General features: G+C 54.7%; 1 protein-coding gene across 9 annotated transcripts in view; it reads left to right on the top strand.

The window, feature by feature from the left end:
* The window catches only part of POLR3E (RNA polymerase III subunit E), a 33,589-nt gene extending 19,007 nt beyond the window's left edge, over positions 1-14,582 (top strand). For 3 of the 9 annotated variants that reach the window (XM_045461181.1, XM_045461182.1, XM_045461183.1), the window contains 14 exons: positions 64-183; positions 1,157-1,242; positions 1,616-1,660; positions 1,749-1,840; positions 3,079-3,199; positions 6,166-6,247; positions 7,356-7,415; positions 7,513-7,670; positions 8,128-8,189; positions 8,706-9,229; positions 10,959-11,102; positions 11,738-11,815; positions 13,000-13,125; positions 13,792-14,582. In XM_045461181.1, coding sequence (XP_045317137.1) covers positions 64-183; positions 1,157-1,242; positions 1,616-1,660; positions 1,749-1,840; positions 3,079-3,199; positions 6,166-6,247; positions 7,356-7,415; positions 7,513-7,670; positions 8,128-8,189; positions 8,706-9,229; positions 10,959-11,102; positions 11,738-11,815; positions 13,000-13,125; positions 13,792-13,848 — 1,755 coding nt within the window. In that variant the 3' untranslated portion in view covers positions 13,849-14,582. The other 6 variants (XM_045461186.1, XM_045461184.1, XM_045461188.1 and 3 more) reach the window with 5 other exon arrangements.
* Positions 14,583-15,416: the final 834 nt, after the last annotated feature.

The raw sequence follows: 15,416 nt of genomic DNA, 5'->3' as shown, positions 1-15,416 counted from the left end.
CCTGGTGGGCGCGGAATGCAGCCGGGTTGTGTCCTGGGCCTGAGGCCACCACGCCCCTCCCAGGTGCGGTTCTCCCGTCCTGAGTCAGAGCAGGCCCGCCAGCGCCGTGTGCAGTCGTACGAGTTCCTGCAGAAGAAGCACGCCGAGGAGCCCTGGGTCCACCTGCACTACTACGGCCTGAGGGTGAGCCGGGGGCCCCAGGGCGGTCCTGGGAGCAAAGCCTGGTGCCCAGTGTGGCCTCACTGTCTCACCGTGAACTGGTTTCACATTGAGTGGTAGCCCAGGGAGGGAGGATGAAGTCCTATGGGCAGTTTGTCCCTTGATCCAGCCGGTCCACTGAGTGTCCCCAGGGGAGCAGGAGACCCGAGAAGTGAGTCTGCTGTTTCTTGGATCAGGGGTTTCGGCCCCCCACACTCTGCCAAAGTGTGAGCATCTTACGCGCTCTGGGGTGGGGCTGGTGTTTAGTTATGTATTTTTATGCATCACGGGTCCTGAACGGAGGCGTATGATAGAGAACTGGCCATCTCTTCCCTGGGCCAAGTTCACCATGTATTTGCCAAGGGTGCTTTTGACTATACTTGCTTTTTATCCAGTGTGTTGACCTTGAGCCCAATCCTTGAAACTGTTGAGTAAGGGAAACAATTGAATCAAAGCCGAAGACACCAGAGGCTAGGGCTCCCTAACATTTTTCTGGGGAAGGAACAACTCATGATTTCTCTGGAATCTTCTGAAAGGTTCGTGTTGACAGAGTCTTAGAGTCAGACTTCAGAAGCTCTGCTATTTCCTAGTGTGTGACTCTAGGCAAATTACCTAATGAGATAAGTTGAGATATATATGCAGCCATTGGACTAGACCCTGGCACATAGTAGGTGCTCACTGACTGTTAGCTGTTATTTTTATCATTGCTTTTAGTGGTCCTGTGTCACAGGCAGGGCCCCTAGGCATGGGTGCTGGGGCTGTTCAGTCACAAAGCTGGAAATGGTTGGTTGAGGCCACATCACAGAGGCCTTGGATGCCATGCTCAGGTGGTTGGTTGGCTTTGGGGCCAGACAGTAGGTGGCTGGAGTGGGAGGTGATAGAGGGGTGAAAACTGGAGGGCAGAAGGGCTGGGTGTGGGGTGGCGGAGGGTCCTCCCACCCTGCCCCTCCACCAACAGGACAGCCGCTCTGAGCACGAGCGCCAGTACCTCCTGTGCCAGGGTTCCAGCGGGGTTGAGAACACAGAGCTTGTCAAGTCACCCAGGTGAGGTCCTCCGGTCCATGGTGTTAATCCCTATGGGCTCCTGAACCTGTCACTGGCACTAGGAGGGTCCCTTCGATGTGGGGCCTTCCTAGAGACTGTGGTCCCTTCTGTAGCGTGGAGGAGGGACATGGGGAGGGGTCCTTCGTCCTCTGGAGAGGGCCAGGAGAGTGGGTGTGGGAAGAGATGGTTCTCCTTTCTCTACAAGTTTGGGGCGGGTGGGGTGCTAGGGAGTATGGGGATGGATTTCTGTCTGCTTTTCCACCCCCCAGCCCTTCCCTGGGGATGCTTCAGCTTAGGTGCAGTCTGGGTTCACAGGCAGGTGTGGGGCAGGGACAGAGCCCGGGAGCCCCTGACCCTGCCCTCTTCCCTGCAGTGAGTACCTCATGATGCTGATGCCACCCAGCCCAGAGGAGGAGAAGTGAGTAGATTCGGGCCACACGCCATCCTCCCCACCCCAAACCTCCCCCACATCCCGTCCTGTAACCCATCACCTCTATTTTCATCAGAGATAAACCTGTGGCCCCCAGCAACGTCCTGTCCATGGCCCAGCTGCGTACCCTGCCCCTGGCCGATCAGATCAAGATCCTGATGAAGAATGGTGGGTGGACACCCTTTCCCCTGGGGGGACCCCAGCCCTGCCACCTCCTGGAGAAACAATCTGGGAAAGACTAAGGACTTAGAGGCGAGGCCAGAGGCCCCCACCACCCAGAGTGTGCCCAGCTTTACGGCTCCAGCCTTGTCTGGAAGGAAGGTACTGCAGCGGGCTCCCGCAGCCAGGCTCTGGATCCTGTTCCGCCCTGGCCACTCCCCTGCTGTGTGAGCCTGGGCAGGTCACTGACCTTCCTGAGCCTAAGTTTATCTGTAAAAAGGAACTAAGCTCCTAGGGGGCTGAGATAAGGATTCAGAGGCGAGGTTTCTATGTGGCTTATACAGAGCCTTGCACATGAACATGAGTTCCGTTCATTTGCTTGCACTGTTTTGAGGCGTCCTCACCAGGCTCCACACAGTAGGGACTGGTCTCCTTTCTCAGAGGACTTGGAGGGCCAGAACCCTTAGGGCAGATGTGAGCCCTGAACCTCAAGAGCCGAGTCCCAGGACCTGGGCTCCTCTTCTGAGATACCAACTCAGGGGTCTCCAGGGGCGTGAGCGGAGGGGAGCTCCCAGCTATGCCTGGGGCTGCCAGGGTGCCAGGCCGATGGCTTTCCTGCAAAGGACATGGGGTCATCCCCAGGTTCTTGCCTTTCTGGGCCTCAGTAGTAATAGTCTTCCCCCCTCCCCCTTTTTAAAAAAATTTTTTTAATGTTTTATTTATTTTTGAGAGAGAGAGAGAGACAGAGTACGAGTGTGGGAGGGGCAGAGAGAGAGGGAGTCACAGAATCCGAAGCAGGCTCTGACAGCTCAGAGCCCGATGCGGGACTCGAACTCATGAACCACAAGATGATGAGCTGAGCTGAAATGGGAAGCCTAACTGACTGAGCCACCCAGGTGCCCCCCCCCCCTTTTTTTTTGACTAGGCTCCATGCCCAACATGGGGCTTGAACTCATGACCCTGAGATCAAGAGTAGCGTGTTCTACCCACTGAACCAGCCAGGTGCCTCGTAATAGTTTTACCCTTAAGGAGCACCTTTTGGGGTCTTTCCTGCAGGATTCAGTGAGGTGCAGGGTGTCTGCACATAGCAAGCAGCCAGTGAAGTTGGCTGTTGTTATTACCCACATCATCAGTGTTATTTACATGCCGGGGTGGTTAAGTGAACCTGAAGCTATGTAGACTTGGCAGGGGAGAGGGACGGGCCCGGGCACCCTTCCCTTGTCTGATGTTGTCTGTGTCCTCCTCAGTGAAGGTCATGCCTTTTGCCAACTTGATGAGCCTCCTGGGCCCTTCCATCGACTCTGTGGCTGTTCTGCGTGGCATCCAGAAGGTGGCGATGTTAGTCCAAGGAAACTGGGTGGTGAAGAGGTCAGTCCCTCTGTGACTCTGTGACGGATCGTGTGATCCATTCAAATTCAGTGTTTGGAGTTTAAGCCTACCTTGGTGCTTTCTGTTTGTCCTGCATTTTACATCCATTCTTACCTTCTACTGGATTCTTTTTTTTTTTATTTTGTTTCTCCCTGCTAATTTGGAAGTTCTCCTTTCTGGACCTTACAGATTTCAGTGTGCCTTCATAACTGATGATGGTTTAATGGGTTGTTTGGTTTTTTTTTAAGTTTGTTTATTTTGAGAGAGCGTGCATGCGCATGGAGAAGGGGCAGAGAGAGAGGGAGAGAGAGAATCCTAAACAGGCTCCACACTGTCAGCGTGGAGCCTGATGCAGGCCTCCAACTCATGAACCGTGAGGTCATGACCTGAACCGAAATCAAGTCAGACGCTCAACTGACTGAGCCACACAGGCACCCCGATCACAGTTTAATATTAATTGCTGTGTTTTACCCACATCCAGCACAATTCAAAGACCTTAGGATATTTTATATGTATTTTCTTCCCAATTCCCGTGCCGTTGTATTTATATATTTTGATTGTATTTTTTTTATTTTTTCAAGTTTATTTGAGAGAGCGTGCGTGGAGGAGGGGCAGAGAGAGAGAGAGAGAGAGAGAGAGAATCCCAGGCAAGCTCCACACTGTTAGCACAGAGCCTGACATGGGGGCTCAAACCCACAAAATTGCAAGGTCATGACCTGAGCTGAAACCAAGAGTTGCTTAATTGACTGAGCCACCCAGGCGCCCCTTAATTGTATTTAAAACCCACAAGATATTATTGTATTTAGTCAATATTCTTTAGATCTGCTCCCATATTATTCTGCTCATCCTGCCTTTCTTCATCTGTTTCTATCTGGGATGATTTCCTTCTCCTAAAAAGTGCTATGGTGTTTAATGAAGGTCTGCAGGTGATGGATTTCCTTGGTTTTGATACAGTTGGAAATAGAAAGGATATTTTTACTGAGTGTAGAATTTGCGGTTGATTGCTTTCCTTCCACACATGGACATAATTTCATTGTGTTTTCATTCCCATTGTTCCTGGTGACAAGTCTAGTCTTTACCCTAGCTTCTCTCTGGCTCGTTTTAAGATTTTCCCTTGTTTTGGCTTTTTACAGTTCCTTAAGATGTGTCTGAGTCTGAATTTCCTTTCACATATCCTGTGGGGTTCAGAGGTCCTGAATTTGTGGCTTGATGCCTGTCGGTAGTTTCTCTTCTGTGATTCCTCCACCAGACTGTCCGTTTCAAGGGGATAGGGACTCTCCCTCATGTCCTTGGTACTCGGTACAATGCCTGGCACATCTTAGACCCTTGCCAAGTGTGGCTCCCTGAATTATGTTAATGTTAAATAGTGTAATATAAAATTAATTCATACAGCCTCGCTTTTAGGAAGTGTGGTATAAGGCGAACAATCTATCAAAATGTGAATTGTTCCAATTTTTAAGTCCTTCATTGCAGCAGCTCCCATCATTTCAGTCGGCCAAGTGAATGGTAAAGGTATTCATGTTACTGCCACATGGTGGCGCCCTTGCCCCGGGAAACAGATGCCCGGTCTCTGTCCGTACATTGTGGCCATTGTCTTGTGCCGCACAAGTGTTTGGTTATAGAAGGCCTTCGGATGGCACGTCGCTCATTGAATGGGACAGCCAGGTGTATTTACAGCATGAATGAATGAGAGGACGCTGACCCGGAGAGGCAGAGACTTGCCAAACGTCTGGCAGCAAGGCAGCCACAGAGCTGGGGTTTGAGCTCTCTGCCCGGCACCGCCCGTGGCCCTGATGTTTCTGCCCTTTCAGCCTGAGGCGTGTCCCTGTGACTTGAAGGTAGGGCCCGCTGGGCCATGTGTTCTGTCTGCCCCGGTGCCTCGGGTCCTGCTGCAAGCCCACGCTGCCACACCACGGCCTGTGGGCGATGCTCCTTCTTTGCCCTGTCCTTTTGTGTTCTTGCGAGGAAATGATGCAAATTTCATAAATCGTTCGGTAAATATGGCCGTGCCCTCTGCTCCGCTCTCTTCCTCACACTGTCTCTGTCCTCGGGAGATCTGTGGGGCGGAGGTGGGCTCCATTACAGTTGAGCACAGCGAGTGCAGAGATCCAGGGCATGGACCATGTTCTTCTGCTCATTCAGTTCCCACTTAGTGGGTCCCTTCTGTCTGTGTGGCAGAGGTGAACAACACAAGCCAGGTCCCTGTTCCCTTAGTTATTCTGGGTAGAGAGGAGACACAGAGCTCGACCTCGATGGAGGGGTATTAGTTGGTTGCCAGGTGGAGGGAGGAGGGGAGGAGAGGGGCCTCCCGGCAGAGGCACCGCAGGCACAGGGCAGCCTGGGGGGGTGTGTGTGACACCCCACTGGGTGTGATGGGGTCTGTGGCTGAACTTGGTCAAGTTATGCTTGTGAGCCTCATGACCCTGCTCTTTCGCCCTGGGCCCTGAAGTTCTCTGAGCTTGACTGCTGGTCCCCTTCTCTTCTCTCCAAAGGCTTTAGCCCCACTCGTGCCTCAGGGCCCAGCCAGGTCCCAGCCCCTGACCCCTCTCACCCCTGCTCACACTGCCCGCCCCGCCCCTTCCGGCAGGTGGTAAAGGCCTCGTGTGCTGTTTCACAGCCAGTCTCTTGGCCTCACGCCTGCCGCACGTGGAGGACTCGCTGTCTCCCTGAGTCCTGGGCTGGCCTCTTTCTGAGCCCCTGACTGCGGTGGGCCTCGGGGCTGGGCCAGTGTGTGCGCGGAAGGTCGAGAAGGGCAGTGAGGAAGAACTCTTAAGGGGGTGTGCGTAGCAGGGGTGCTTCTTTTCTACATACGTGCTCACAGAGCCAGGCTCCGAGGGTAAAAGGGAGGCCCTGGGAAGCCGTCCGAGCCCGTGTTGGAAAGAGTGCTTGGAGCTGAGGGCCGGCGCTGTGGCAGGTAGAGGGGCTGAGGGATGGGACTGACCTGTGGCTCCTGCTCTCATTGGCAGCGACATCCTGTACCCCAAGGACTCCTCCAGCCCTCACAGCGGCGTGCCTGCCGAGGTGCTCTGCAGGGGCCGAGACTTTGTCGTAAGTGCTCAGGCTCTCTGGCCTCTGGTCGGTCGGGTAGGGATTAAGGGGGGGGGGGGGGGGTAGTTGGGGGCATGCAGGGCTTCCAGGACCTTGGCCCCGGTGGTGGGAAAAGGGCAGGTGTGGCTCTGGACCCTATTTCTTTCTCCTTCAACTCAGAATCCTGGAGTCTGGGGCTTCATAAGAAATCTGAGTTCCTCTGGCCTGGGGATTAGAAAACCAGAGGCCCATAGGTGGACTCTGGCTAAGAAACAGGTTTCATTTGTCCTGAGCTGTCTGCAGTCTTGTTTTTTTTTTTGGTTTTTTTTTTTTTATGTTGACTTAAATTGATTTTTACAATTCAGAATCACCGTACAAACCGGATTTCTAGCTTAAGAATAATTGGACAGTCTGGGACCACTGGGCCCAAATGCCTGAAGGGCACCAGCGTTGGGTGGGGCTGACCATCCCGTTCCCCACGGTCCTGGGCGCATCTGCTTCTCTCATACGCGTTCCCTGCACTATTGCTGTGGGTTTTTGCTGGCTCGTTCCTCCATTCCATTGCCCTGTCCCACCCCTTCCCTTATCCAGAACTTAAATCCCTGCCACAGCCTCCCTGAGGGCTTGAACCCTGGCCGTTGGGATCAGCACTGCCTCCTTTGGCCTCAGCTTTGTGTTTTGAGCTCAGGGAAATCGGTCTCCTTAGCTTGTGCACGGGGACCATGATGTGCTCTCGCACAGGCCTGCTCACGCGGGCAGCCCTTAGGCTGCTCTCTCTGGAGAGAGTGCCTGTGTTTTCCTTTCCCTGGTCGGATGTCCCAGCTCCTTTGGACAGTTAGTGTCTGGGTGCCTGTGCAGTTTAGTTTGGTCTCGGGGTCGAAGCACAGGGGTGATCCACTCCCAGGCTTGTTCACAAAGCCCTCAGCCGCCCCTGCCTGTCAGCCTTTCTCTCCCGTGCAGATGCTGTCAGACGGCGCCTGGGAGAAGGCCTGGTCAAGTCTGAGTTCTTGTCGGCGACTGTCTTCCCTGCCCTCGGGCCCCCAGGACAACTACATGGGTTTGGGGCACAGTCTTAGGAGCGATCTATCTTTGTTTGCCCCCTGGAAACATGCTGCTTTTTCTCCCTCAGATGTGGAAGTTCACACAGAGCCGGTGGGTCGTACGGAAAGAGGTGGCAGCAGTGACTAAAGTAAGTGACGTTCCCCCTCAGAAACCCCGGCCCTGCAGGGAACGGGGGCCAGGGCGGGCTTTCGGGCCTGCAGGCCTCACTTCTTCCCCTCCCCCAGCTCTGCACGGAGGATGTGAAGGACTTTCTGGAGCACATGGCCGTAGTGAGGATCAACAAAGGCTGGGAGTTCATACTGCCTTACGACGGAGAGTTCATCAAGAAACATCCAGATGTGGTCCAGCGGCAGCACATGCTGTGGTCGGGTATCCAGGCCAAGTAAGGGCTTACTGAGCCGTCCACAGCCACTTTGTCCCCTAGGCCTGGTGTGGGCTGGTGAGAGCATACTGGGGCTGCGTGCACCCCGTCCTGCACGCCAGTGGATGTGGCAGATTGATCCAGACCCCCCCCCCCCCGCCACCCGCACAGGCCTGGTACAGCCACCCCTGCCGATCAGAGCTGGCAGGTGTGTTCTTAGGGGTCAGGAAGGAGGGCTGCATGTGGAGAGCAGGAGCCAGGGTTTGCATGGCCCGAGGCAGCGGGCTGGAGACTGGCCGAGGAAGAGAAGGCTGGGCCACCGCCGCCCACCGCAGGGCCGTGCACGGTGGGGAGGGGCGGCCGGGCTCTGCACGCATGGCATCCTCGGTCACCAGGATGTCCCTGGCCTCAACAGGGAACGTTGCCGTAGTAAGGCAGGTGACCCGGGACGTGGCTTAAAGTGTATTCTTCTTTTCAGATTAGAAAAAGTCTATAATCTCGTGAAGGAAACCTTGCCAAAGAAGCCAGATGGACAATCAGGTGTGCGGGGGGCTTCGGACTGGGCAGGCCCCTAACCCGCCCCTGGCTCCAGGCGGGCTGCTCTGCTGGGGCTCGTCGGGCCCAGAGAGGGATGTGTGGCTCTCCCCATCGGTTGGCCTTTCTGTGCTTTCGTCTCCCTTCCCCACAGACCTCAGCTTAAGGCTTGTCCCCCGTTAAATGCTTGGCCTCGGGGACTGAGGGCCTGTGCGCTCTGAGGCTCTCCTGGGTTCTGGGCCCTCTTGGGTCGGCAGGAAGCGGTGGGAACAGGAGGAGCCGGCAGGGACCGGGAACCCGTCCTGGTTGGGGTCTCCCAACGTGCGATTCTGACTCTCCCCACTTCCTTTCTTTCCTCTCTGCTGGGGTAGCTCAGTCCCCGCTGGGTGAGGTGGGAGTAAGAGGCTGGTCTGCACTGTTTCCATCTCCTCCCTCTGGGAGACCGGGGGGTGTCCGCAGGCCGAGGGCCCCTCTCTGCCCTGTCTCTACGCCCCCCTGAGCAGCGCTGGCCTCTGCCTGCAGGGCCTGCCGGGCTGGTCTCCGGGGACCAGCGCGTCCAGGTGGCCAGAAGCAAGGCCCAGCAGAACCACGCGCTGCTGGAACGGGAGCTGCAGCGGAGGAAGGAGCAGGTGCGGGCGTCCACGGTCCTGCCCAGCGTGCGGATCAAGGAGGAGCCCGTGAGTGAGGAGGGAGAGGAGGAGGAAGAGCAGGAAGCAGAAGATGAGGAGCCCATGGACACCTCTCTCGGTGGCGGCCTCCACAGTAGGCTGGCCAACGGGCTGCCTGGCGGGCGGGCGGCGGGCGGGGACAGCTTCAACGGGCACCCGCCCCCGGGCTGTGCCGGCACCCCCGTGGCCCGGGAACTGAGGGCCTTCGTGGAGGCCACCTTTCAGAGACAGTTTGTGCTCACGCTGAGTGAACTCAAGCGCCTCTTCAACCTGCACTTGGCCAGCCTGCCACCTGGTCACACGCTGTTCAGCGGCATCTCGGACCGCATGCTGCAGGACACGGTGCTGGCCGCCGGTTGCAAGCAAATACTGGTGCCTGTAAGTAGAGCCTGCGCCGGCCCGATGGGCGTACCAACGAGGCTGCCCTCAGGCGGGCTCCTGGGCGGGCAGCACTGCTCGTGGCGGAAAGGAGGCCGGTCCCGTCACTCTGGAGTGGCCTGCGCCCTGCTTGCCTTGGGGGTGTCGGCTTGGAGGCTGCCTGGGAATGCGGGACGACCACTGACCTTGCTTTGAATTTTGGCTCTCGTGTGGTGGCTTTGTGTGACCTTGGGCCTATTAGGCTCTGCGCCGTCGTGTGACGTGGGCAGATGTTGGCTTTGGTCTCCTGGGACTGGGGTGAGGGCCCCCTGAGAGGTCTGAAGGCGCCAGGCCGCTACTCGGCCTAGAGTGGGGGCTGTCCGTGCAGGTTCCCTGGCCTGGTTTCCCGCCCCACTCTGCCGGCACATCTTGTTCCTCTCGTTTTTTCAGGACGACTCACTTTTTTTTTTTTTTTTTTGAGAGAGAGAGAGTTGGGGAGGGGGCAGAGTGAGAGAATGTCAAGCAGGCTTGGCACTGTCAGTGTGGGGCTCCATCCCACAAACCATGAGATCGTGGCCTGAGCCGAAATCAAGAGTCAGACGTTTAACCGACTGAGCCACGCAGGCCCAGCCCCAAGCTGACTCCACTTCTGTTATCTTTTGATCTTCTTTGCAATTTGTAGGTATAGAAACCGAGTTTTAAAGAAGGGAAATGAGCTTGTCTCGTATACCAGGAAGTGATAGAGCTGGAATGTGAACCTCAGTTTAGTGGCTGCAGGGCTGAAATATTTTTTTTGAGAGAGAGAACAAGAACATGAGTGGGGGAGGGACAGAGAGAGGGAGAGAGAATCCCCAGCAGGCTCTGCACTGTCAGCACCGAGGCTGATGTGGGGCTCGAACCCACAAACCACGAGATCATGACCTGAGCTAAAATCGATAGTCGGGCGCCTGATCGACTGAACCACCCAGGTGCCCCAGGGCTGAACTCTTTTCTGCTGTACTGGCTCGTGCGTGGGTTCTGGCAGGCCTTTCGGGCTAGAGGTTAGCTGGCCAGGCCAGCATGGTTAGCATTTCTGATGCCAGGCCTGCAGGTGGCAGCGTGACAACCCCCTCCCCCCACCCCGGGGCTTCCTGTCCCTGCATAGGAAGGGGCCCCAGAGTGGACGAAATGTAGGAGCAGAGCGTGTGTTGTGGACCATTTCCCTTAGCTGAGCGTGAGGAGTGTCAGCTGTGGCTTCAGGACGTGGTGCTGGTTATTCTCTCCTCCTAAGCTCTGCCCAGACTTGGCGCCGGACCGCGTGACGTGGGGCTGCGGCTGCCTCTTAAGAGATCGTTGACGTTTGCAGTCCAAGGTCAGAAGCACCTGCAGCCTTGGGTGATGAGGCAAAGGCCCAACTCTGTGTACTCGAGAAACAGAAACTAGGATGAGAGGCCTGAGATCCCATGCTGGCGGGGCCGTCCCAGGAGATCTGGCCCTCGTGTCTGGGAGCCTCCTTGGTGTGGTTTCCTCTGGAAGGTACCAGGGTTTGGGGGCCCTGCCCTATTTGGAGCACCCTTGCCCCCCCCCCCAGCAAAGGGGTCTAGGTAGCCCCAGGCCATGTTGGGTGCTGTGTGGATGGGAGAGGGATGTGAGGTAGGCTGCTGTCAGGTACCCTTGCCCTATTTCTCCCTCTTAGTGGGGCTGGGATCTCTGGGAGACCATGGCCCCTCTGCTGCTCCCATCCATCTCCCTCCCCATGATCCTGATGTAGGGACCGTATATCATAGTCTCCTCTGAGGAGGAAAAGACCTCAGATGTGTACACAAGGATGCTCAGGTCCAGGGAGCAGGAGGAGACTCGACTCACAGGCTTGAGTTTAATCCTGTTTCTACTATTAGACGTTCGACTGTGGACAGTGAGTAAACCTCTGCCCCGGAGCAGCTCCCTGCTCCCACCTCTCTGGTTTCCAGTGATCAAATGAGGTTGTACGTGTCAGGGTCCCCCCGGGGCTTTATGTGGTGGTAGCCACCCCTGTTGTGTTGTCAGGGCTGGAAACCAGTCTACCAGGTCCCCTGAGCCTGCCCACCCTTTTCTTGGTCCCCCTTCAGACCCTGCTGAACCAAGTGGCACGGGTGCTTGGGAGCTGGGCAGGGTCCGTAACCCACAAGGACACGGCCCTCGAGAGAGGGAATCCCCAGATCCTCCTAGGGGCTGTGGGGGTGGGAGTGCTTCTCAGGCCCCATCTGCACGTGTATATTTAGGGTAGGAGGACACTGGGTGTCGGAGCAGAGCGGGGAGCTAATGCCAGGCTAACGGGACACACAGCAGAACTCCCTTCCCCACCTTGTCAACTGCATCTGGCGACTTGAGGCTGGGCCTGTCCCGCTCCCTCCCACTGACGCCCTAGTGAGTGGCAGGAGCTGGAACTGGAACCCACAGTCTCACAAGGGCGGCTCCGTCCCTGAATGGGGCTTGTGCGGGCTGGGAGGGGTGAGGGGCGGGTGGACCCCCGTGGCAAAGACAAACTACTAATGCCTAGGCCTTGGTTAGTTTCCCCCACAGACCGCTGCATCCCCAGATGAGCAGAAGGTGTTCGCCCTCTGGGAGTCTGGAGACATGAGCGATCAGGTGAGGTGACCTCTGCTACCGTCTCCCCGAGAGCAGGGAGGGGGGGTGAGGCCTACGGGGAGACCCAGAGTGCGGTAACACACGCTCGTTTTCCAGCCGCTTTCAAGTTTAAATATTCTGGCTCCGTGTCCCCATGTAGTGTTAGGCCGGACGTGCCAGTCATTTGACGGGAACCCTTGGTCCCCTACTGCCATCTGGACTGGCTGCATCCAAGTCCTCTTCTAAAAAATCTCCATAGGCTCCTAGGACCAACCCCCGAGACTTCGTTCAGCTCCAGAGGAACGGGGAAGGGTCCTAGGTATCTAAACTTCTACAAAGCTTTCCAGAGGATTCTGCCACCCAGCCTGTCTGGTGAACCAGTGACAGTCCACGTTTCTCAGGTGCTGGATTTCTAAGTTAGAGAAACTCGTCCATTTTGCCTCCTGTCACACCCTGGCAGGAAGGGTCGTAAGTGTCTAGTGAACAAAATAAGAGTTAAAACAGCAGCAGTGGCTGCATGGACCCTGACGTCCAGAAATTTTCCTTCAGTCATGAACTCGCTTGAACTTTAAGGATTTCAGAATAAACTGCTAAAACACTAGTTGGCCCTATTCCTAAGGTGTGGGGAGGAAAGGAGATCCCTCTTCTGCCTCAGAGGGGCTGACGGACAGGCGAGGACAGACGGGAGGGCCTCTGTGCCCCAGGGCTGTGACGGGGCCCCGGAGCAAGAGCATCTGCAGGGGCTCTTCCTGAGCCAGCCTGTGTGCTCTTGGCCAGAATAGGTGGCATCTGAAGTTTCTAGTCCTGAAGGGGTAGGAAATGAAAACAATTTCACAATTAATTTCAATCTGATAATGAGAAGATAAGTGCATTGAGACAAAGCTCTACGGGCAACAGTCTCCAGCCCTATCTTCATGTAGCTTAGATGGTGACTTTCCCTGCATCCTAAATCCATTTTCACTTCTGTTTTGTGTCACGAAACACCACGTCTATACTGCCAATCCTCTGCTGGCGCTTGCCTGGTCCTTTCTTCTTCTTGGGGTCTCAGGGGACGACGGATTGGTCGGGTGTATTCCTGTCTAGAGAAGTCCTGGCGCACACAGACTGCAGCGTGGAGTTCAGTCCCACGGCTCTGGATCTCTTGTTCGGGGAGGTTTCTCTTTTAGGTGACTGTTTCCCACAATAACATATTTTTGCTACTAAAGCACCGACAGGTTTTGCTTGAAATCTTTTCCAAAAATTACCGGGTCCGCCGGAACATGATCCAGTCGCGGCTGACTCAAGAGTGCGGAGAGGATCTGAGTAAACAGGAGGTGGACAAAGTGCTAAAGGTACACGCGCTCTGGGGAGCAGCGCCTGCGGTGGGGGTGGAAGTCCTCCCCGCCCACCCCACCCCACCCCCCCCCAGCCAGCTGCGGTCTCTGCAGCTGCTCACGGCTCGTCCGGCCGGGTCATCCCTTTAAGTGACTGGGCCTGAGTCCTGACTCCGCTCCCCTCTTGCATCCTGTACCACTTGGCTTTCAGTAGAATCAATTTTTAAATTTAAAGGGAAATATATAATTTATCTAGTATATGCAAGTCCTTAAATATACTACTTATAATGCTTTTATGAATGGACTATGGTGCAGATACCATATTGGCAGAAACATTGGAACACGGAAAGCTGAGGATGGTTTCTTTACATCTTGATTTAGTATCTCAAACATCCAAGGCCGTCTATGGTGCTGCTTATGAAGCACCTTTGTTCTGGGTCAGCTTATTGACAGTTTTTCTTATCTTGTGCTTGCCGAGCATATTCTCTTGTGGTTCCCCCCCCCCCCCCCTCCCCCCCGTGAGAGGAAGAGGGCCTGAGCCCCAAGCACTAAGGAGACCAGGCAGTTACCACAGCATCGTCATCTCCCGTTTGTGTTCTATCCATTAATCATAAACCGAGTCGTGAGGAGCCGTACGGGCCGGAGTAGCTGCCTCGCCTGCTGAACACCCCTCTCTCGTCACAGGACTGCTGTGTGAGCTACGGTGGCATGTGGTACCTTAAAGGGACGGTACAGTCTTGACAGTAGTCACAGACCACTCACCCAGTGCGTCGAAGTCCCAGGAAGGACGGTGGAGCCGGCGGAGGTGGACGCAGCCTCACCTGCTTCCGAAGCCACGGAGCAAGAGGACCTGACCGTCCCGCGGCTGGGGTGTCGTGCTGTCTGGTGGCCAGCGGGGGTCACCCTCAGCCAGTGGCAGGGTCAGCTTCAGTTAGATCGCTCCCAGAAGACGGCGGCCGGGACCTTCTTTACAGTATAATTTGAAATCCCCAATGTATTTTGCTTATTATTTGGTTTCATTCTCCTAATAAAGAGAGTGTATACTGACCACAGGCAGGCTGATACAAATCATGGTTTAATATTTTACTTTTCAAACTTAATGCCAACGAGGTCTAAGTTATGTTTACAAGATGAAGAAAACCTCAAGGTTTTAAATATTTAAAATGTCTAGAAGCCAGTGTGTAGTTTTTGATTATCTGCTAAGACTTCTGCCAATTTCATTAAACAAACCAAATCGAATTGTTTCACTGTTGGGTTTCTGTGGCCACTTTACCTTTTAAAACGACTTACTTTATGTAGCAGTCTCGACTGTTTACATGAACCATAGGAAAAATCAGAATCAAATCCATTTATTCTGTTTGCATAAGGATGCAAACAAAACCAGGTAAGTATGGAACGGTGTGTAAGGTCATCACACTTTGATGTAAAAAATTTATATTTTGTGTATTTTTAAAATAAATGTAACACTAACCTGGCATTGTGGTGCTGTCTTCAAAGGGTCACAGGAAGGCAGTGCCGTCTGTGCTCTCAGGGCCTCGATTACAGCCAGGGGAGGGAGCCCACCGTGGGCTGGGGGTGGGGAATGACCTGAGCAGCGCTGCCTGGCACAACCATGCAGCCATACGTGTAACTTGTACATTTTGACAGTAAAGAGAAGCTAGTAGAAATGGGTTATTTAGCCCAAGAAGTAGCTAAAACGGCAACGTATAATTAAAAATGTTAGTACAGGGGCGCCTGGGTGGCTCAGTCGGTTAAGCGTCCGACTTCAGCTCGGGTCACGATCTCGCGGTCCGTGAGTTCGAGCCCCGCGTCGGGCTCTGGGCTGATGGCTCAGAGCCTGGAGCCTGCTTCCGATTCTGTGTCTCCCTCTCTCTCTGCCCCTCCCCCATTCATGCTCTGTCTCTCTCTGTCCCCAAAATAAATAAACATTAAAAAATTTAAAAAAAATGTCAGTACAGGGGCGCCAGCTAAGTTGGTAAGCATCTGACTTTGGCTCAGAGTGTGATCTCACGGTTCGTGAGTTCAAGCGCTGTGTCGGGCAAGCTCTCAGCAGAGCCCACTTCGGATTCTGTGTCTCTCTCCCTCAAAAATAAACATCAAAAAAGTGATAATAAAAAGTACAAAAAAAAAAAAACCACGTTTTCAAGATCTGGTACCTTATACTTACGCCATTTGCAGTTTGGACCAGCCACAGTTTAAGTGCTCACTTGGGATGTGTCGCTAATGTCAACCTTATTGGATAGTACAGCCCTAGAGGATTAGGAAGAAAGTAAGAGTAAGCTGGTGTGGGCAAGATGTGAAATTTTACT

Source organism: Leopardus geoffroyi, chromosome E3, assembly GCF_018350155.1.
Source record: "Leopardus geoffroyi isolate Oge1 chromosome E3, O.geoffroyi_Oge1_pat1.0, whole genome shotgun sequence".
NCBI classification, from domain to species: domain Eukaryota; kingdom Metazoa; phylum Chordata; class Mammalia; order Carnivora; family Felidae; genus Leopardus; species Leopardus geoffroyi.
The sequence above is the reverse complement of the archived record's forward strand: the minus strand, read 5'-3'. Positions and strand labels throughout refer to the sequence as shown.